Here is a 21412-nt window from a genome sequence, read left to right on the forward strand (position 1 = left end):
ACAAGTAAATTATACATGTTGCTTGGAGAAATGACATAGAATTAAAATAATGATTGCTTGATGTGAAATCTGTCTTAGTAGCTATAAGGAAACTTTGAGAATTTTGAAACTTTAAAAAATCTAGGTTTTGTCTTTAATCTCACAGTCTCATTAGAGTGAGATAAAATATGTAATATATGATCATTATGGCTTTTTTCCCCTCAGACTGACATCTACAGACACCATTCCTAAAAGCAAATTTCTTGCACTGGGATCCAAATTTCGATACAGTGGCCGAACTCAAGCTCAGACCAGGCAAGCTAGTGCTCTGATTGATAGGCCTGCGCCACACTTTGAGCGTACAGCAAGCAAACGGGCATCCCGGAGCCTTGATGGAGGTTTGTATTGAATTTTGATTTCCTATGAACCTAACTCTTTAGAGAAAGATAATGGAAGTAAAGGTATCTATAAGAGAGCCAAATTAAAGATCGAACCTGCAACGAGGTATGTGCCCTGGCAGGGAATTGAACCTGCAACCTTTTGGTGTACAGGACAGTGTTCCAAAGGAGCCACCTGGCCAGGGCCCTTTTGAATGTTTTTAAGTAGTTATTTTCTCAAATAGAAAAGAGGAAAAGGGTCTGCCTCACTAGAGCAATCAGTTAAAAAGTTTAGATCATTTGTCATGTGGCAATTATATGCAGAAAAAGTCCTATTATTGGAGTCTCCAAATTTTGTTTAAGTAAAATAGTGAGGAAATAAATAAGTTTCGTGACTGTGTATTCTGACAGATCTGTCTGAATTTTTCTAAGTTAGTCTCAAGAATTTGAGAGCATTACTGAAATGAAGTAACAAGCCATATTCAGTTCTTTATGCCGCTAAAAATAAGTGAAAGTTCAGAAGGCAGTAACCAAAGTAGGGTATTGCTATATCTGCTGCTCAGAGCATCTGCGTCACTAGCTGAAGAAACAAAACTGGTTCAGATCCCAGTTTATACAATAGACTGTTAAATTACAAGGATAGTTAATAATGATGACAAGGATTCTTCAACATATTTTTGTTGCCTTTTTTGCTTTTCAAGTCATTTCCACTTTTTCCTATTTAGTACCTACAACCATTTAGTACCAAGAAGCATTTAGGAATTCTTGTTTTACTCATGAGGAAACTAGGGCACAAAAAAAAGTTATATAACTTGCTAGGGTCACACAACCAGGAAGTTCATCCATTCTGTGAGTAGTGGTTGCAGTGATTCTTGCCAGGGGAATACATCTGTCATTTTCGGAGCTTTAAAACAAATGTCCAAGCCTCACCCTTAGATATCTTATCTGTTTGTGGTGAACCCGAGAATCAGGGTTTTGTTTTGTTTTTTAAGATTCACAGATGATTCATGTGGGGTCCCTCTGGTAATGGAACCACTGATCCATTGCATACCTGTTTTACCTGTACTATACTAGCAGAAGTTGTGCTAGTAAGTTATAGAGCTAGAACTGGAATTTAAGTCGCCTTTTACTCAACATGATGGTTTTGAGTTTTACTCTTTATTGCTCTAATACATAAATGTTTAACTTTCTGTTGTCAGACGGGAGCAATACAATACTGGAATTAATGGGCTCATAAGATTATCAGCACTCTTTAGAAATGGGTAATAATTGAAATTTTCAGGTTAAGTGTTTTCTATATATACATCAAAATCTTGTAATAGTTAACAAATGAATTCATAAAACTGAAGAGCCAAAACATTTTAAAAAGTATTTACTACCTTCAACACTGTGACTATACTAAAAACATTAAATTATGCACTCTAAATGAGTGAACTGTATTGTGTGTGAATTATAGCTCAGCAACCACAGTCACTACCATGATTCTCTGTTGTGATTCATAGTTTGTAGTTTTCTTATTTAGAAGAGGAAAGAAATTTGTTTCTCTCCAGGGCTCCCAGGTTATATCTTTCACTTGAATTGCATATCCATGTATACATAATTAATTTCCCCCCACATGCTCTTGAAATAATATTTACCCATAACAAAAGAAATGCAAACACATTAGAAGTTATTAATATTTAGGGTTTATAAAGTATTTTTATAGCCATTGAATATGCCATCCCCAGCTATCCTGTAGAGTTAATATCTTCCACATTTTACAAATGATGCAACTTTCTGCCTCTGTCTCTATCTGCCAGTTTCCACAGTTATACCTACTTTTCCACATGCAGTACAGATGGCCAGCACTAGGAATGCTGAAGACGTAAATCATTTGGCTCTGCAATATTAGTATTGGATTAAAACCAAGCGCAAGTGGCAAAATAACACATGGTGAAAGCATGGGCTATGTTTCTGTGATGCCAGTCAGAGTTGAATTAATTCTTTGAGAGGAGGTGTGAATACACATGTATAATGATACTTTAACACAACTGTGAGCAAAATATTTTGTCACATTCCCCTGTGTTGTTAGATTTGGTCTGCCATCTGCCATTCTTGCATTGACTGGCTTAGAGCACTGGTGAGTAGCAGGGACTTGCAACAGGGCACAGAGTTTTCATTGAAAAATAAAGTAGATTCTTGTGTGCCTGCTGTTTTTCCTGTGCATCCTCTGAAGAATGATTTCTTCCCCTAGAGATCATTATAGGGTTATGAGCATTTCTTTCTTGGTGTTATCTGTATGAAGTAGCTGTGAATTTCAATTTTTTATCTGTTCTGATTCATGGAATTTCTTTGTTTTACCTAATCCTTGCTGTTTAAAAATCTAAATTTATCAGGATAAGTTAAGTTCCATATACTCAGTTTAAGAAGGCAGGAATGTGTGTAATAAAAATTGTATAGGTTTTCATGCAAAATAATTAAAATTTAAAAGTCTCAGTACATGGAAGGGTGAATTGTTATCAGAAATATTAAATCATGTGGAAACACACTACAAAATGTATAGATGTTTTCTTTTAGTCCCTGGAAGAAGGACGATAAAAATCATGAGTGTGATTGTTTTGAAGTAAGCAATCTGAACCTTAGATACCAAATAATCTGAACCAAAAATCTGTGAAAAGTTCAATCTTTTGTCATAAACCTACATTGAATAGTCTCTCTAACAGGCTTGTTAACCTCAGCAACTTTGGCCTGTACACACTGGATGCCAGTACCCCCTTCCACTTCTCTTCCCAGTTGTAACAACCAAAAATGTCTCCAGACATTGCCATGTGTTCTGCGGGAGGCAAAAAGTACCCCTGGTTGAGAACTGATGCCCTAAATATATTAGAGAATAGGAATTGTAATACAAATTGATAGGACGCGAGGAGATGGTAGGACAGAACTCAAAAGGTTGAGGGGTATTGTTTTTAAAGGACTAACAGCCAAAGATTTTGAATTCATAATTATTTTAATCAAATGAGTTATTAAAAAGGAAAGTGTTTGGTTCAAAGATTTACCCTTGAACAGCATCAAAAGTCTACATGTCTTAAAAGATCCACTTATCAACTTATTTCATAATCATTCCAAGGAGGATTCACAGAAGAAATCAAACTTAATCCTTTTTCCTAGAGTATATTTTTAGGTTCCTGAAGTTACCTATAAATGAATAGATCTTTATTTCAAAAAGGTTTCATGGAAGAAATAAGATTTACTTAACCCTCTTTTCCCCTTCCATGTTCTTAAAACGAACAAACAGATAACAAGGTTATACAATCTTGGTAACTTTTTAATAACATGAGTTTTTAATTCTTTTCTTATTTTGATGTCAACGCCTCCACCCCGACTGCCATCACGAACATGATCACCAGCATATTTTAGTTTTTTCTTATTGCCATCAGTTAATTGCCTGGCAGAGCATTGCCAATGATTTATTTCTGTACCTTCTGTGTGATAGCCCACTTGACATTGTAGCACTCATGTGGTCACCTAGTGACTTTGAGGTGGTACAGTGACTCTTGACTTCACTTGTTCTTCTCTTTTCCTTTTTTAACATAACAGCGGCTGTTGATTCCACAGACCGAAGTCCTCGGCCCACTTCTGCACCAGCCATTGCTCAGAGTCAGGACGCAGAAGGCAGTGTGCCAGGTGCATCTGTCAAAAAAACAGCAGTTTCTAAAGCACAGAAGGAAACAGTGAAGGTTGAAGTGAAAAAGGAAGAAGTACCATCTGAGCAAGCTGAGCCAGAGCCCACAGAAGTGTGGAAGGTATGTCCTAAGACCAGGTATCTGGCGAATTTGCTTTCTGATTTAGAGGTGTTAACTCCTTGACCATGAAGGCTTTCAAAGCATTGATTCTTACAGAATCCTAACGAAGCTATTTCTTCATTATTCTTTCTGAAAGAAGGTATCTCCCATGAACCTGTAAAATGCTTTCACAGAATTATGTCATGAAGACTATAATCTATCCCAGAAGTATTCACGTGACCCAACTTTTACCCAAGTTTTATCTAAAAAAAAAAAAAAAGTCTATAAAACATGACAACACTGTGATAGTCTGCTTTTAAAAATAAGTTTTACTCATCCAGAAGGAATCTCCACATTCCTTTTTAAGAGTAAGCTATGCTAGTATGATGAAAATATAATTTGATTTCCCTAAGTTGGATATGTATGCAACGTAGCCAGAAAATATCCAAGTATTACGTAAAGTACATCTATGTGGTTGTTTAAGCCTTAAGTATCTTTGCAAAAAGGGGAAGATCCATTATGTGGAAGAGGTTATACTACTGACTTGCTTACAGTTCTGAGTTGACTGTGTCCGTAGTCACTGAACCTTGTTGAAAAATTACCAGTTTAATTAGCCGATTTCCCAGGAGTAACAGTAACTGGACCAGTCTTTTATGTGTTGATGAGCTTTTTAAACACATTTAAACGGTGACGGAGTTGAGGCACTAGTTCAGATTTATTGAAGTAAATACAAGTCTCACTGTTGACAACAGGAATTAATAGACACAGTCTTTATAAGAAAAATGACGTTTTCATATGTCTGTTTAGAAATCTAGGACCATATAAGACCTTAGTAAGTGCTCTCACCTTGGCAGATGGATTAATCCTGTTCTTTTGGAGCCGGTTCAACATCTGGTTTATCTGTGGAGCAGAGGCCAATCTGGCTCTGTTTTGACGATATTAAAAAGAAACTGTTCAATATGACATACAGTTTTTACTGTCCTTTGAGACCAACTTGATTCCAGAGAGAAAAAAACACCTGAATGAATGGTGGGTGTTTGCATTTTTGTACCTAGCCAAATGTGCATGACGTTAGTCATCCAGTTCCGTGTTAACAGGACCTTTTTTTAAAAAAATATATCTTTATTGATTTCAGAGAGAGGAAAGGAGAGGGAGAGAGAGAGATAGAAACATCAATGATGAGAGAGTCACTGATAGAGCCCACAACCCAGGCATGTGCCCTGATTGGGCATCGAACCCTGATCGCCTGGATCCTAGGTCGACTCTCAACCACTGAGCCACACCCGGCTGGGCAACAGTGCCTATTTAATGTTAGACTACCCCAGTTTAATGTTGGTTATCTCACCTGGCACCTCTGACTGTTACACTAACTGGAAAGTGTTGGATTACTGGAGTTGGCAAGGGAATCTTTTTGAGTGGCTAAGATTCCTTTGGCTCTCTGCTAACATACTTGTTCTTTAGCCTATAAGCAGACACAAGTATCTTCAAGAAAGGTTCCTTTTGCTCTTGGGACCTCAGCAGAGTGGAGAGAGCACTTTCTGGTATATACTCCTATTTAAGCACCTGTAGGGGGTCTTCTTGCCAATTAATTCTGTATAATCTTGTTTTGAGATACTTGTATTAAAATCAGACTGACTGAAAGCCCCCTCTGATAACCACCTATTACCGTAATAGTAGTAACAGAATTAAGGATGACTCTGAGTTGATTTTATTTGTAGCAGGTAGAAAATAATTATGGACTTTACCTGAACCATATATATTATATAAAGCAATAATAGTAATAAAGTAGCCTTATAACTGTGTAAATTTAATTATCTAACACTAATTTGGTGCCAGATAGAGAGCTTTTTGGCATCTTGAGCCATTTGACAAGACCTGTTTTGCAGGTGTGCACATCTTTATCTCATTTAAGATTCTATGTAGGGGCATACACAGAACTGCTGTTGCTACTTGGCCTCCATTCTTAGACTGAAGTAGAGACTCTCAATTTCTTGTTATTGGATTGCTAAGAAAAAGTCATTATTTATTTACACAAGTAATTTAAACGATACAAAATAATTAAAAGCTACAATTTGCTAAGCATTCACAACTCCTATGAAGATATTATTCCCACTTTATCAATAAAAAACTTAAACTCAGAGAGTTGAAATAATTTTCTAATGGCCACACAGCCAGTATACTGGAATTTAGAGTAGAACTGACCCAAATTGTTAATTAATTATCCCTGGTAGTTGAAAATGCTATTGCTGGATGTGCTTCTGATTTGACGGGGTCACAAGGTTTGGTATTATCTTATGTTCTTCACATTCAGTCCTAGAGAAAACAGCACAATGACATTGTACTCCGAAGTAATGCTGCCAAGTGTGACTAAAAAGAGTATGCAAAATCACTGATTGATTTGGTTCTATAAAGAAGTTAATGATACAAAGTGATTGAGTTGACCCATAATAAAAACAGTTTTCTAATTTTGAGATATCTAGTGCATTAGGCATTCTCATTTTATTATATTTCCTCTTAATAGTCTGTCTAGTTTTGTTTTTGTTTTTTCACTTATACTTACTCCATTTGGGGTATATAAAATGACTATTACTAAAGGTATTTCAAAGTGAGGCAGGAGGCCTTACTTATTCTCTTACTAGTATTAAGGATGAATCTTACCCATTCACCAAACACATGGGCTCCAACTGCCTAGAGAGGAGATTACAGTGTGTTGAATATTGCAGCTGAGCCCTGTATGTGCTTATTTATAAACCAGCCTTTGTAATAATTGCATGCATCAGTAACAGTTTGGATTAAGTTTATTTTGATGTTTTGTTGTCTAATAAATTCGAGGGTAAAACTACCTCCTTAAATGTATTGGTCAACTAACAAAATGTTTTGTACCTGCTTGGTGTTATATGTAGTTTATTATATGTGTGCTTTAACTACAAAGTTTTTCTTTTTGTTTCTAACTATCATGTATGTCATACATTGATATCTTCACTTGTAAATTTGTTTTAAAATGTTATTTAAGGTACTTCTAGATCATCAAAAAGCAAAACAAAAACATGTGGCTTATTTAAACCTAATTATTATTTTTAATAAGTACTTTTTTTTATAAATAAGTATAAAATGTTTTCTTCATCAGTAGGACAATTACCTTGATTTTCTTTTTTGCTCATTTGGCTGTCTATATTACCTCTTCAGCCTTGACGATGTGATGGTGAACTAACAGGTTGCTCTTGAGAGTAATGTCCTTCCCTGTTACACCCCCTAATGCTGCATCGTGATGATTACGTATCAGCTTATTTCACAACCAGCTTAAAGATGTGGCTTTTTTGGAAGCAATGCTATTCATAGAAACCTACTAACCTAAAATGTTTTTACCACTTTATTTCTTAAATGTAGGTGGAAAAAACCCACATCGAGGTCACAGTACCCACCTCAAATGGTGACCAAACACAGGTTTGTGCCAGTAGGCCGCTTGTTCCTTTTCCCTTCCCTCCTCAATTTTTTTTTCTCCCCACTACCCTCTCCTTAAAAATAAAAATTCAAATGAAGGTTCTAACAAACTTCAGTGAGCCAATATTTTATCATTTTTCTTTCTTTTTTTAATAATGGCAAAACAGAAGCTTGCAGAAAAAACTGAAGATCTGATAAGAATGAGGAAGGTTAGCCTTTTTTCATTTTCACAGAACTGCATTAGCATCACCCATGCTGACTTTACAGTGCATTAAAAAGACAGTGGTCCATTCTTTTCATTGATTTCTCTTAATCAGAAATTACTTTAAAATAGCAGAGATATATGTATATATATGCATATATGCACACACATATACATACAAAAGACATTATAATCCTATAGTATATATTGAAAAATTTCATTAAAATAAACTTTCCAGTAGGAAAATAGCTTCTGAAACACAGTGGAATAATTAGTAAAGGCCAAACCTATCCTTATTAAACTTTGTAAGAAATATTTCACAATAGCACCATATTCTTGAAATCAACAGTATTTTATACATATTTATTATGGAAACCATCATAGCATCTCCCAGTATTGTTAATAACTTTGGATTTGGCTGCTCTGTGCCTCTTTATTCCCAACTACAGAGTGGGATGAATCAGTTTCTACTGAATATAATATTGAATGATCGTATATAAAATGCCCATAGATCTTTCTTATGAGAAGTATTAGAGATGTACATACTGCAATATTACTATGTATGAAATATGTCAAAAAAAAACCTACATAATGTTTTAAAGTATTTCTCTACTCCATGGAACATGGAGTTTCAAAGTTTCTTAAAATCATGAATTTTAAGATAACCCCTCAAACAGCTCAATTTCAAAAATTAAAATAAAACAACTTATTATATAAGAAGCCAATGAAGCCAGGAGCACTGTCTGTTTAAATAACATCATCACATCCTTCATCGTTCATGAACAAGGTCATCCATTTTCCAGTGGTAATTGTGTTCTCTGTGTGTCCTTGTGTTTCTGTGACCATTTCATGTTGGCATATGCTGTGCTGTGGACATTTAATTTGAAATAATTTTTGGTTTGCCAATTTGCAGTTTTTTTCCCGCAAGAACAATGTTTTAATTTTTTATGCTTTTCTGTTTTCCCCTCTTTCATTTTCACAGAAAAAGAGAGAGAGACTAGATGGTGAAAACATTTATATCAGACATAGCAATTTAATGTTGGAGGTTTGTATGAACTTGAAGTTTATTTCAGTTGGTTGCCTGTAACTTTCTGCATTCTTTGCTGATGCCCCTTTCTTCTTTCTGTGCTGCGTTTGGTTTTGCATGCCATTGCATGGGAGAATTTTAGGTTTAAAATGCTTTTGCATGTTGGTAAACATGAAGATATATAACCATCTCACCTGACTCTTTTTAGTTTCCATCTCTCATACTTACCTAAAAAATATATGATTGGGACTACCTTTGCTTCTTGTGGTGCCATTGTTTTACCCACTTTTAGAAAATTCTACATCACTGTTTAAAAAATTCCTTGAATTTTCCAAGAGTATAAACTGCTATATGTCCCAAGCATCAAATTTTTTATCTTCTGAATTGAGTGTGGAAAAGTAAAAGAAATTATCACAATTCAAAATGGGCTTAAAATTTTGGGGATACCAGAAAATGACAGGAGGACATTCAGGGGGAAAGTAAGTAAGATACAGGAAGGAAAGAAGGGAGCATAGCATTTAATGAGTAGTTAGTATGACATAAGATAGTTTAATCATAAAAACAGGTGTGTGGGTATGAGATTATTATTTTAAAGATGAGAAAATTGAGGCTTAGAGGAGTTAAGTAATTTCCCTATGGTCACAGAGCTGGTAAATTGGTAAAGCTAGGGTTTGAGGTAGGGCCTGTCTAACTCTATTAAACTACTTTTTTTTTCCCCCATTAAGAAATAGCAATATAATGTCTGCTATAGGAATTGTAAGGTCGTTTTCCCATTATATTCCACATTGGTGAGATTTTTACCAGAGTTATGTTGTCTACTTTATCTATTTTGGGGCTCCATATTGGATAGAGAAATATAAAACTAATTAGAAGATGCAAGGAACTCTGAGGAAAAATTAAGGAAACTGGAATTATTCTGTGTGGACAAAAAACTGAGGCTATGTTAGTTTAAACATCAAAAAACTCATATTAAAGTTGATGACCAAATTATTTTACAGTTCCACTCAAGACAGCAAAGGAAGCGAGTACAGACTCTGGTATTGGGGATTTAACTTAGCTCTAAAGGAAATATAAATATATAGGAAGATGGTAAACATGTTATCTGCCCTTAAGCTTACAGTGTGGGGAAGTGGAGAGGAAACAGTAAATGAGTAAACAAATAGTAATAAAATGATTACAAGTTGTTATAAAAGTGATGAAGGAAATAAACCATATGCTGCTGTGCTAATAAAAGGGATCTACTCTGAATAAGATGGACAGGAAAATTCTCTGTGAAGAGACATTTTAGTTGAGACTTGAAAGATGATGAATGAATATTAAATGTGGTCAATACTATTAATCTGGAAGTTTGAAGAAACTTTTAGATAGATCTCTGATTTAATATAATGGTCTCTAATAATTACGTAAGCTCATCTTATTCTTTATCAAAACATATATTTTGAGTGCCTGCTATGTATAAGGTACTTCGATGAAAGTAACACAGGTTATGACCAGCCCTCATTAATCATGTACTGTGTGGTGGGCACACTATCAAGTGCTCTACATCCATTTACCTCATGTAGCATGAGGTTTTCCAACATATTTCAAATGTGGCAACTAGATCTCTTTGCTTTAGCCTATAACTGAAACTAGACCTGAATGGTTTCTCTTTTGAGATTAGGAAAAATAACAGATGTCAGTTGATCTCCTTGAACACAGCAATAGAACGTCTCCCAATTCCAAACATGCCTATTTCTTGGCTAGTCCATTGTTAGTGCTTCCTCTTAACTGGAACCTGCAGTACCAATCATATATTTGTCATTTGTTTCATGAGGTGTGTTATGGCTTCTGGACTCATAAAGTCCCTGTGTGTGATGTGTTTTCCCCCAGCATTTCATTGACAGCCATGAGAGGGGATTTCTAATAAGTGTGTGTTTGAAAATTAAAACTACTAACTACCTTTTGAGAATATTTTATATTTAATGAAGTGTTTGGTTTGATTGCTGCTAAAATTATAATATGATAGGCATCAAAAAGTGTCTAATCTGAAAACAGCCAAAGTAATTCGGCTAACCATCATTCTCTAGGTATTGTAAAAGTTTGGGGTGGGTTTTTTTCTCCTAAGGAAGTTCTCTCAAATTATCTGTCACTCTACCAGGTTTTTTTAAGCATCCCTCCTTCCCCTACTCCTACCCCACCCCCACTAATGCTTTGTTCTGGCACAAATAAGGTCGAGCTCATTTTTAGATGTACTGCCTCCTCCTCCATCCCCCAGAGGGAACCTGTAACAAGTGTCTGTGACAAATTCTATTTGGAACAGGTCCCTTTGAGATCTTAATTTTACTCTGTGCCCCCACAGGTTTCCAACAGAGCCAGCTAAGAAGGATGGAGAAAGCTCTCTCAGAAGCTGCTGATGTTATTGAAACACTTATTTTCTCAGGTTCTAAGCCAGAGAAAAGCTAGGCAAGACGAGTAACAGATCTCTCATGTTAAAAGGCTAACCTAGAGAGTTATGGTTTTACCATAGCATCTCTCACTTATTTTTGTTTCGCTCCATTCACCTCTTAACTCTCCCAAAACGGTTAAGTTGGTCCTGGCCCAAGCAGATTTAATTTCCAGGCAGAAGCTGGGTCACAGGGCCTTTCATGCCTGCTGGGCCTCAGTTGCTCAGCCTACCTACTGAGTCTAACTGAGCTTGTTCGTGCCCTTTTTTTAGCTAGTAAACATGCTTTTCTTGCTTTCAGCTAGAACAAAAGTGCAAACTGTTGTTTCCCTATGGCGAAGCCCATGTTCATGAGCTATACTCACACTTCACCCCAGAAAGCAAGAGATAGCCCTATGGGGGAGCTACAGGATTGCCCTTTTGGGGTTAGTTTTCTCTTTGAATGATCGCAAAGCAAATATACATGATTCATTCTTGCAAAAATAAAGACTAGACTAGTAAATGAATTTCCTGAATGAATATCTTCAGAATCAAAATTGTGTCATGTGCCTCACTTATTCTTTTTTCCTATGCTGTTTTCACTATTTTCCCTTTGACATTGCTTTTGAAAGAAAATTTAATTTAGTTAAAGCCTAAATAGCTCCAGAAAAAACTTTTTAAACAAATTTTTTTATTTAAATGAGTTCCAATTTTTTTTTCTCTCCAAAATGAGGCTGTTCCCCACAGAGTCAAAAAGAAAAAAACAACAAAGCTAATCCCAAAATTCACATGGCATATTAGGAGATATATTTAGTGTTATGCTTTTCTTGGATACTGAGCTGCCTTGATATATAATAAACACAGAATTTTTAGTAGTCATCAAGTGACGGGCTCCCATATATTTTGATCTCAAGCATAGATTTTTTTTAGTTTTTTTCAGAGAAGTATTTTAGACAAAGAACATTTGAGTTTTTGTCTTCAAGTTGTATTTCTCAGATTATTTCTGGCAAAGTCTCCCTTTTGAAAATTGTTATATGCTTCCTGTTACATAAGCCTAAATATTTCTTATTATTTCTAGCTTTATTGACTTTAGTTTTGATCATTTCTCTCTAGAATATGCCCCTTAAGATCTTACCCCTAGTTGTCCAGTATGCACATCTGCTGGAACAGTTGAGGTATTTTAAATCGTCAAGAAGGTATATAAGCTATTTGATGAACTCTTGTTAAATCATCTCGATTCATTGAAGGTTAGTAGAAGAAAGTCCCTATCTTGTACTAAGGGATGAAGTGAAGCTGTCAGAGGCTGGAAAGCATAGGCCTTTTAGTTTGTGTGAATAGTATTGGCAAAGAGAAAAAGCCGTTATATTACATATCCCTGAGTAATTATTCAGAGATAGTAACAACCTGCTCTGGAGGCTCGAACCAGGAATTTCAGTTTTTTTGTTTGTTTGTTTATTTTTGTAATCTTGGAGCCAATCACTTTCTCCCAGAGAAATGTCTTTTTTTTTTTTAATTATAGTTGATATACAATATTATATTAGTTTCAGGTGTACAACATAGTGATTCGACACTTATATACCAGTAATAAATTCTTATATCAAGAAAGGACTACTCATGTTTACCAAAAACCAACAGCCACTAAATTAATAGGGAAGCAAAACTATCTCTAGTAGAAATGGAGGGATACTGTACAGTTGCAACCTCACCAATGCGAGGCAGCCAGTGATGGAAGCTGAATCTTTCACCATGTCCTTCATTTAACAGTTTCTCCTTGTCTATTGCTATCTCCATCCTGCCTGAGCTGAGCCTGAATCAGTTTATGTCAAGCTGAGTCTAATTGAGTTGTGGGATTTCCTTCTTGGGATGAGGAACTGGAGATCTGGCACTGTGTCATAATGGGAAGAAGGGTTGTAAAATTGAGTGAGCTCCTTATGGGTTATATAACTGCTAAGAGCTATGGGGTTATGATGCTTCACTGCTTCCAAGAAAAGCACCTAGTTTTGTGGGTGTTTTTTTTTAAAGCAAGGAATTATACCATGTTGTATATTTACAGTTTGAATGCAACTTATGGATTAGTTATTTATTTGTATCCCTGGATGTGGTGTATTTTCTACCAGTGCCCATAGTTTGTGATGGGCTTCCCTTGTTATCTTTTTTTTCTGAGTATTTATTGTTTTGCACCTTTGCCCTTTCAACTATAGGATTTAGACAAAAGTCAAGAAGAGATCAAAAAACATCATGCCAGCATCAGTGAGCTGAAAAAGAACTTCATGGAGTCTGTACCAGAGCCACGGCCTAGTGAATGGGATAAACGCTTATCCACTCACTCCCCATTCCGAACACTTAACATCAATGGCCAAATCCCCACAGGAGAAGGAGTGAGTACTTTGTCCATGTGCCCTTACTATGAGAATGAGTGAAATAAATGTTTTTGTATATTCATATTCTGTATCTGAGAGAAAGTTTAGAGTTAAAATTTAGCTTTGGTGCCTCACCAGTTCATTGCAGCTTTAAAGCATTCATAATCAAACACTTGTTTTTTTAAGTCATATGGGCTACCCAGTCTAATTATGGGAGCCACTTAGAACTACCAGTAGATGATTAGGGTCTGAGTACTCTCTTTCTAGCTGCATGCTTCTGGCTAGTGTGTGTTTACATATTGACCATAAGCCAACGGAACTTTATGTTCAAACTCTGCCTTCAAGGACCAGAGAGTTTACTAAATTTAGTAAGGTCAAAATTGGAAAGGAATAAGCATTTTTTAGAAACTTTATTTGAACATTTGCACAACTTAGAAATGTCTGGAATGGTTGACCACAATTATATAATAAACCTAGGAGGCCCCTAAGCCAGAGAATGCAGAATACCAAGTATTAATGATTGTATTTCAATTTTAGAAAAACTATTGATGATTTATTTTATCTTTATGAGTAATATCAAACTTCTAATACACTGTTTTATAATATAGTCACAATTAGAGGAAACCAGAGATACTTTTCAGGGACTGTTCTTTAATTATTATTCTCATTATCTATTGTAGAAATTCTACACCTAAACAAATGAATCTGTGTAATGAAAATGTCTTAAAAGTTATCTTGAGCATAGATTCAAAAATTCTTTACTTAATCTTTAGCCAATCAGGCTAAATATTTATATAAATAGCCACAGTGACTCAATGAATGATTGTAATGATTTTTATTTTTATTTATTATTATTATTATTATTTTAAACATATCTTTATTGATTTCAGAGAGGAAAGGAAGGGGGAGAGAGAGAGACAAAAACATCAATGATGAGAGAGTCATTGATCAGCTGCCTAGCCTGCAACCCGGGCATGTGCCCTGACCAGAAATCAAACCCAGATCTCCTGGATCCTAGGTCAATGCTCAATCACTGAACCACGCCCGGCCGGGCTGTAATGATTTTTAAATTATATGTTGTTTTCCCCCAAAAGCAATAGCGATTCTAGTTAAGAAAAGTAAACTGATATATCAGAATTTATGATAAACTATCCAACTTATTTAGTTTCTGGAATTGGAGAAGATAATAAAAGTTGGTTGACAAAGGATACTTTTTATATTTTTAAAAATGTGATTAAAATTGGCTAATGATTCTCTAAATTGAGTCAAATCTGTTTTACTGAGTAAGGGTGGAGAATTCCTGAGTGATGGGCCGCTAAATAGAGTTACCAGGGATGATAGGATGCAGTTGTACCTATTCACTGTCCTCTCGGCCTCCATGCCCTGATATACACGGACATTAGTTTTGTTTTCTAAATCTAGCGAATATCCCCTAAACTGACTTTTTTCTCGTGGAGAAAATGATCTGTTACTCTATCTCCTGGTATCTGCATATTTTCTAGAAGTTTTCTTTTTGACTCTGTGAAAATAATAAAAGATGCTCAGCTACTTTGGAAAAGTAACAGTATTCTCTTGGATAAATTTGAATCAGTCTCCATTTCCAGAAAATATGTTATAGCTTAACAGAAAGCCTTCAGAAACCATCTCAGGGCAGTTTGGGGAATGTCTATGTCATTCTGTGGACTTTAAAGAAGTGACTGTTTATAAATTAAATTAGGTCAGTGGGGATGCTTGAGCAGCTTTAGCTTTATGCTTCTTTATATTACCCTCTAAATGAATAGTGGAATAAATAAGACTGTACTGTGATAATAGTTTATATAGGATAATTCCACTTTCTGGCATATCTTACTGTTTCTTTAATAATTAGGACAGTATTTCTGTTCTCTGGGGATACCTCTTCTACCTTTGACAGCATTGCTGTTGCAAAGCAACTGAATTTTATATAATTTGTGTATGACCAGGTGAAGAAAACCTCTATCCTTCCCTCGGAAAGAAAGGTTGGTGGGCCAGAGGTAAAGCTGCTGTTACGACTTGTGCTTCTCAACCACAGTTTGCTCTTGTCATGGCACTAAGCAGATAATCCCCCCAGAATCGAACAGCAGCTGCTGAGTAATTTTTTCTTTTCTTTTGGCTATACTAGTAAATTCACACCCACCGCCTTTTGACCTAACACATAACATTTCCACTGCTGCAGCTTTTGCAGCTTTCAATTTGCTTATGTTGGCGCATGGCTGTTTGAAAAGCTGCATGCAGATGTAAATATGTATTCAGAGAGAAAATGAATTTAATTGTACCCTGTTCTTTTTATGTTGTCTTTCTTCACCCCTTTATTTTCTTTTAAAAATCATTATTATAATTTTGCATCCTTTCTTTTCCTATTTTCTTTTTTGCTGACCAGTCCCCCAGCTACTTTCTCCCTGATACATATCACTTAGGGGTGTGCAAAGAACCAGTGTCGAATTTTCAAACTGATCCAAGAAGGCTGGCTCAGCTGAGAGAACTTAGAGCCAAGTTTTTCCTTTCATAGATAATATGTGTCTTGACTGGATGGCAGAGGACAGAAATTGTGTGTGTGGGGGGGACTTCACAATTGTACAATTGTAAAAAGATAACTTTCCTTAAAAGTGTCAAAAGTGTTTGCTTAATGTGATGTGTAAACCTTTGTGGTGTTCATTATTGTTAGTTTTCATCACAATTCCAAAAGAGAGGGGAAGGAAGTTTACAATTAAGACTTGTGGGACTTTTGTTTGTGGGGTTTTTGGAGGCACATATAAACTTTTATACATTTTTTCTTTGCAATCTTTAAAATGTATAGGATTAAGGTTTTTATTCCCTTGAGCAAAAGCTAATTGCCATGTTGAATGATTCTTAAAATCTATATGAAGAGATATGAGGATAAATTCATATTCTACCATTCTATTTGTAATAAGGTATCTTTTCTGATGGCAAAAAGAATGCTTCATTATTAGCTTTGCCCAATTGATCTAAGAGAAATTGGCAGCACCAAAGCAATGAAAAACGACCCAAAATTCTTTTGTGAATATCTTCGAAGGAGGAATAAATACTATAAGGAAGTCCATTGATTCCTTGAACTTTCTGGACTTCTAGTGTTCATTCATTCAAAAAAGTTATCTATTGAGTACTGTGTTATAAAAACTTTGCTGGGATAAATTGTCAAAGTAAAGTAAAATAGAGTGTCCAAAAGATCTTCCGAAATCCTTTGCACATCCCCAAGTATCATTTTTAAGCATTTTCCATCTGTCATTTTGTTCATCTTTCTCTGTCTTTCTTGATCTTCTACCGTGAAAGCAGACACAGGAACGTGCTCTGTTAGTGCAGGATGAAGAGAAAATTAAAAGGCAAGAGAGATCTACTGAAAGAGCTTTGCCCCAGCAAGAAAATGAAGAAATTCTTCCCAAGGTTTCTATTCCAATCCCTGAGGATCACAAGTCTTTCAAAAAGTGCCACCTCTACTCTAGTACTTTTCCATCTCCTCGTATTCCTTTCATGATGTCTTTTCTCGTGGTTCTTGCATTGGCTGTTTGGTGGTTGGTCTTTCTGTGATCGGAAAACAGGGTGCTCACCTGACATGTCAAGACTAAAACTGTTGAACTTTTGTCGTTGGCTTCTACTGTGTTATCTCCCGTATGATGCCCTCCGATCTTGATAGTTCACTGTCCTAGGGGAGCTCTTGTGATCATTTTTCTGTCAATAAAATGTTACTCTTTGTAGAATATGTGCCATGGGGTACAAAGTTGTAGGAGTGGATTGCCTAAGCCAGCTTTCCTCACTGAAGTGAGCAAGTTTAGACAAATCAGATTTAAGCATGTGGCAGGTTGGTACTTTCTCCAAAAGCTTTTGCTCTTTTATCCCGCATGTTTTAATTGTCTGTTGTTGCTATGTCCTCCTCTCTGTCTCACACAAAGCAAGATACTCTGTAGAAACATTCAATGGAATATTTTCCTAATCTTCTATAGTCATTTGTGTGGCACAGGCTCTGTAGGTTAAGAAAAAAAATTCAACTTGCTAACCTTTCAAAAGCCTTAAAATGACACATTTTAATCTGTGAATCCAAAATTACTCCTTTTCTCGAGATATCAAACCAGTATATACAAAGGCCCTTTTTGAAAAAGGGCTTTTGACTTCTGTGGCCTTCTTAATGTATATTTCTGAGATGTACAGGGACAAACAACTTTATCCTGCCTGGTGTAGAGAACAGATCTGCAAAGGTTAAATGTTGTCTTTTCACAAATAAAACGTTGATGGTTTAAGGAAAATGGTGCTGGTGTCCCTTAGCCTCCAGCCAGGACTGAATTTCCCAGACTACTCTGCCCATCTTTAAAAGTCCTGGAATACAAATTTATTCAAGATCTATACATAAACATACCGTCTTCTGAATTAAAATACTGTGTTACTTCTTTATGACTTAAGTAATCATATTGCTAAAAGCAATATTTAGCCATATGGTAAGCTTAAAATATATATTGATATATTTTGTTTTCCTGATATACTTTAGACATGTATGTTCTTACATTTGTGTTGAAATCAATTGTTTTTAATTGATGGCCTTGTGGGCTGTAAAGTTCTATCGTGACAAGTGTGTGCCCTCTGTTTGCATGTTGATTTTTAAGGCTTTCCTGAAGTAAATATAAGCGTGGTCTCTCTTCACAACACAACTCGGATGCCTAACCTGTTATTTTTTTACCTCTATTAATGAACTCTTGCATGTAGCTTGCTTTTTATGGCACTTGAATGTACCAATATGGATGATTTGGTTAATGTCTCAAATATTTGTTTAGAAATCTGAGTTCATAGGGTCATCAAACTGAGATTATTGTACTTTGTTTTACTACTTAATGCTTTTCAGTTGATGAAACTGCTAAACAAGACTGTTTTTAAGATGACGGCTTCTTAGAGCAAAAAAAGAACAGTAAAGCCAAGAATCTTTTGTCCTTCAGCATTCACCACTATTACTTTATTGTCTCCGTGGACATGCAGAAATAATTCTCTGGTATTCCTGAAAACTTCTATTCTGTCATTATAGGTTTTCAAAAAAAAAAAAAGTAGTGAAAAGAAGCAAAGAGCGGCTTAAATTTAAAAATCTGGTATGAGTGTGTATCTTTCATGTCATAGGCTATGTCTGTTTACAGAAATATTTTATAATTAAGCATATTTATTGATTCACTCATAAAAAGAAAAAGAAACCTCAAGTCAACCTGAAATATTGCAAAACTATTCTCTAACCTAGAAGGTGATCATAAATACTCAGCTTTATCTGTGAAATAGACTTACAAGAGCTTTCCTTATGAAATAAACAAAACTATAGCATTGGTTTAAATTCTTTTTTCAAGGAACTAAAAAGGAAATAATCTTAGAATTTTATTGGTACTTCTATAACTGTTTCAGATTATACTTCCAGTTTTCATTCCTATACACAGATTGTTTTAAAAATACATGTTTTTATTGATTTTAGAGAGAGAGAGGAAGGAAGAGGGATAGAGAGAGAGAAACATCAATGAGTCATTGATCTGCTGCCTCCTGCACGCCCCCTACTGGGGATCGAGCCCACAACCCGGTCATGTGCCCTGACGGGGAATCAAACTGAGGACGCCTTGGTTCATGGGTTGACGCTCAGGTCGGGCTTTATTATTGCAAACTTCACCTTGAATTTTGTTTCCCTTTGTATTTGCAGTTATTCCAAGTTCATTAAAAGTCTAGTGTAAGCCAACAATACTTTTCAGTTTTTTCAAGGGCAGCAGGAGCCTCACAGATCCTTACTGATGTTGGAGGAAAAGGGACAAGCCTTTGTTTGTATTGGACTAAGCTGGCCAGTGTGGGCTCAAAAGATACACCCACCACAATTATCAGAGGGAAAATATTGGACATTACAGCTTTGTATTACCTAAAGTTAATGCTGGTGATACTGGTAACATGAAGCTGTAAATAGTTTGGTTTCCTTCTCATACCTCATTCCATTCTCAATACCAGAGACAGATCCAAATAACTGTGTATTGATTTTACCCTGGTGCAGTTTCTTAATGGCAGGTTAAGTAAAAACTATTTGGGCTAATGTTATTAATACAGACCAGTAAAATGTCTTGAGCTTTGCCTTAGTTTTGTTATTAATTATTTCTAGGGTCACTGAGAAGTTCACTTACTTACCTGGTGCCCAGATTTCCACCTAGTAATGCAGAGACAAACCTACCTCATGAGTACAAATCTGTAACATGTTCCAGGTACCAGAAGCTCTGGTTATGGTTGAATTCTTGGTCTTTTGGGGACCAGGAAGATGGAAACTAAGAAACAAACATGCATCAACTTCTTGAAAGTTTTTATAGGAAAGTAAGCAATGAAGTAGCTGTGTATTTTCATCTACTCCTTATTGGTATTTGAACAAGCACTTAAAACTACTAAAGTTAAAAATGTCTTTCCAAATTCAGTATATTCTTAAACTATTCATCTTATCCTTACAGTATACTTAGAGTGGGCCGTACTTGTAAATAAAGCCAGCATCAATATTTTGGACCTATCTTTTAGCCATTTTCTGATGCTAATACTTAGAGTATTAAGGAGATTCAGTTTGCATGGGCCAATTTTACTACTTGTTTACATCTTTGGTAAAAGTTTTGAAGAGAAAAGATGCTGACTCTGTTTACTAACATTAGACTGGGCTTATCTGTGGATTAGATTTCCAGATGATCCTAGATCCTAGTACACTTCTTTTAATTAATTAATATTATAAATTTTACTCTGAAATTTCTGTGACTATAAGTTAGTTGACTTTCTCCTACATTCCTAACTCACTTCTGTAATACTTCCTACAGATAAGCCTAGAGGACACACTAGGCATTAGAGGTTTGGTTATTTTTTAGAAGACATTACCAATCAAAACTTATATTTGGGCTTTACTCAGTGATCACGGAATCCCTAAGATTCAAAAATAATATGAGATGTTTTCTCACTGTTGCTTGTTTTTGCCAAGGGTACTGAGTATAGTAAAGATGTACTGAACTTCTCTACAGAGTTTCCTTCCTTTTTATTCTTCATAGAAATTACAAAATCCCAATCTTCCTCTACACTGCAGAGGATAGGATCAGTAAGTCTGCTCTCCCTTCTCCTGCTGTACCCCTCACGCCTTAGGATCTCTGTACTGCAACAGGAATGACGCAAAAAAGAAACCATCGGTGCAGACTTAGGAATGGGCTCCTGAAATGGTTAAGAAGGTATGGTTGTTACAGTGAAGAAGCCATGTGAAGTTAGGCTGGAGGAGGAAGAGGGGTGGCTATGACCAACAGTTACAAATTCATGGAGTATTTCACTTCATAAATTTCTATCATACTAGAACTTAAAAGACAAAAAGAAGAGAAAGTAGTTGATTACCCCCATAGATAGGAACTATAGACTAAAAGCTAAATAACTTTAATAATAACCTAACTAAATGTATAAGTGACAGATAGTTGAGGAAATGTATGCTTTAGGAGTGCTTTTCTCATCTTTTGTGATTGATATCCTAGAGGGCACCCTCCCCTTTATTCATAGTCTTAATTCTGTTGGGGTAAATAATAGACTAAATCTAACTTTTCAGAGACTAAGGGGAGGAGGAAGCATAGAGTCCCAGCTATCTTTGTGGGTCCTCCAAAGCAACAAAGGATGCAGTTTAGTTTTGTTTTCTCTTTTGTCTCTTTAAAAAGAGTTTTCATGTGTGTAGGATCCTATCTCAACAAAATACAGAGAATAAAAATTACAGGAAAACATGGTCACTGCTGTCCATTCATTTATTCATCGCCCACTAGGGTAATGAATTGCAGGGATGTTAAGAGGCAGCATTATTAGAATTTTAGGTTCTAACTCTCCTCTCCCTTAC

The 21412-nt window shown here is 35.7% G+C and overlaps 1 protein-coding gene across 15 annotated transcripts in view; it reads left to right on the forward strand.

The window, feature by feature from the left end:
• EPB41 (erythrocyte membrane protein band 4.1) overlaps positions 1-21412 on the forward strand; it is a 138391-nt gene that overhangs the window by 92462 nt on the left and 24517 nt on the right. For 4 of the 15 annotated variants that reach the window (XM_081146167.1, XM_081146171.1, XM_081146160.1 and 1 more), the window contains exons 11-15: positions 205-377; positions 3933-4138; positions 8743-8805; positions 13390-13566; positions 15510-15560. In XM_081146167.1, the coding sequence (XP_081002293.1) occupies positions 205-377; positions 3933-4138; positions 8743-8805; positions 13390-13566; positions 15510-15560 (670 nt within the window). Of the gene's footprint in view, positions 1-204; positions 378-3932; positions 4139-7504; positions 7562-7725; positions 7768-8742; positions 8806-13389; positions 13567-15509; positions 15561-16860; positions 16969-21412 lie in introns of all 15 variants that reach the window. The other 11 variants (XM_081146169.1, XM_081146159.1, XM_081146157.1 and 8 more) reach the window with 5 other exon arrangements.

The sequence above is a fragment of the Miniopterus schreibersii genome (genome assembly GCF_964146895.1).
Source record: "Miniopterus schreibersii genome assembly, chromosome: 8".
Lineage (NCBI taxonomy): Eukaryota > Metazoa > Chordata > Mammalia > Chiroptera > Miniopteridae > Miniopterus > Miniopterus schreibersii.